Source organism: Carcharodon carcharias (genome assembly GCF_017639515.1).
Source record: "Carcharodon carcharias isolate sCarCar2 chromosome 36 unlocalized genomic scaffold, sCarCar2.pri SUPER_36_unloc_31, whole genome shotgun sequence".
NCBI classification, from domain to species: Eukaryota; Metazoa; Chordata; class Chondrichthyes; order Lamniformes; family Lamnidae; genus Carcharodon; species Carcharodon carcharias.
In genome coordinates, this window is record NW_024470750.1 from 45,001 (window position 1) to 46,793 (window position 1,793).

At 63.3% G+C, this 1,793-nt stretch overlaps 1 protein-coding gene across 1 annotated transcript in view; it reads right to left on the bottom strand.

Annotated features, from left to right (window-relative positions):
• Positions 1-1,386, bottom strand: part of mindy1 (MINDY lysine 48 deubiquitinase 1) — a 24,629-nt gene extending 23,243 nt beyond the window's left edge. Inside the window, exon 1 of the mRNA XM_041181790.1 lies at positions 1,231-1,386. Within this exon, the coding sequence (XP_041037724.1) occupies positions 1,231-1,386 (156 nt within the window). The remainder of the gene's footprint in view (positions 1-1,230) is intronic.
• Positions 1,387-1,793: the final 407 nt, after the last annotated feature.

A 1,793-nucleotide genomic window follows, 5' to 3' on the forward strand; every position in this document is an offset into this window, starting at 1 on the left:
TCCCTCAGCACTGACCCTCCGACAGGGCGGCGCTCCCTCAGCACTGACCCTCCGACAGGGCGGCGCTCCCTCAGCACTGACCCTCCGACAGGGCGGCGCTCCCTCAGCACTGACCCTCCGACAGGGCGGCGCTCCCTCAGCACTGACCCTCCGACAGGGCGGCGCTCCCTCAGCACTGACCCTCCGACAGGGCGGCGCTCCCTCAGCACTGACCCTCCGACAGGGCGGCGCCCCCTCAGCACTGACCCTCCGACAGGGCGGCGCCCCCTCAGCACTGACCCTCCGACAGGGCGGCGCCCCCTCAGCACTGACCCTCCGACAGGGCGGCGCCCCCTCAGTACTGACCCTCCGACAGGGCGGCGCCCCCTCAGTACTGACCCTCCGACAGGGCGGCACCCCCTCAGTACTGACCCTCCGACAGGGCGGCGCTCCCTCAGCACTGACCCTCCGACAGGGCGGCGCTCCCTCAGCACTGACCCTCCGACAGGGCGGCGCTCCCTCAGCACTGACCCTCCGACAGGGCGGCGTTCCCTCAGCACTGACCCTCCGACAGGGCGGCGCTCCCTCAGCACTGACCCTCCGACAGGGCGGCGCTCCCTCAGCACTGACCCTCCGACAGGGCGGCGCTCCCTCAGCACTGACCCTCCGACAGGGCGGCGCTCCCTCAGCACTGACCCTCCGACAGTGCAGCGCTCCCTCAGTACTGACCCTCCGACAGTGCAGCGCTCCTTCAGTACTGACCCTCCGACAGTGCAGCGCTCCCTCAGTACTGACCCTCCGACAGTGCAGCGCTCCCTCAGTACTGACCCTCCGACAGTGCAGCGCTCCCTCAGTACTGACCCTCTGACAGTGCAGCACTCCCTCAGTACTGACCCTCTGACAGTGCAGCGCTCCCTCAGTACTGACCCCCTGACAGTGCAGCGCTCCCTCAGTACTGACCCTCTGACAGTGCAGCGCTCCCTCAGTACTGACCCTCTGACAGTGCAGCGCTCCCTCAGTACTGACCCTCCGACAGTGCAGCGCTTCCTCAGCACTGGCACTGGAAATGTCGGCCTGGATTATTTGCCTCAGGTTTTTGGAGTCCGGGACTTGAATCCACGACCTTTGATTTGGAGGTGAGAGAGCGTGACCCAATGATTTTATTCATCAGACTCAAGCTGTTTGGTTTAATCAGCCCGAGCTACACAGGCTCTAACACTGCAGAGGTGCCTATCACTACAGCCCTCTCACCTGGGGGTCAACGAGCCAGCCGTGATACAGGGGTACATCCAACAGGTCGAACACAATACACTCCGGCGTGTACTCAAAGTCTCCAACACCTGTGAAACGGACATTTACATCCAAACCAGTGGAGAGCTTAGGGAGGACAGCCATAGCATCATTCATATTCTGGAGAGAGAGAGAGAGAGAGAGAGAGAGGCGGGGAAAGAGAGAGAGAGAGGCGGGGAGAGAGAGAGAGAGAGAGAGAGAGAGAGAGGCGGGGAAAGAGAGAGAGAGAGGCGGGGAGAGAGAGAGAGAGAGAGAGAGAGAGAGAGGCGGGGAGAGAGAGAGAGAGGCGGGGAGAGAGAGAGAGAGGCGGGGAGAGAGAGAGAGAGGCGGGGAGAGAGAGAGAGAGAGGCGGGGAGAGAGAGAGAGAGAGGCGGGGAGAGAGAGAGAGAGAGAGAGAGAGAGAGAGAGAGAGAGAGAGAGAGAGGCGGGGAGAGAGAGAGAGAGAGGCGGGGAGAGAGAGAGAGAGAGGCGGGGAGAGAGAGAGAGAGAGGCGGGGAGAGAGAGAGAGAGAGGCGGGGAGAGAG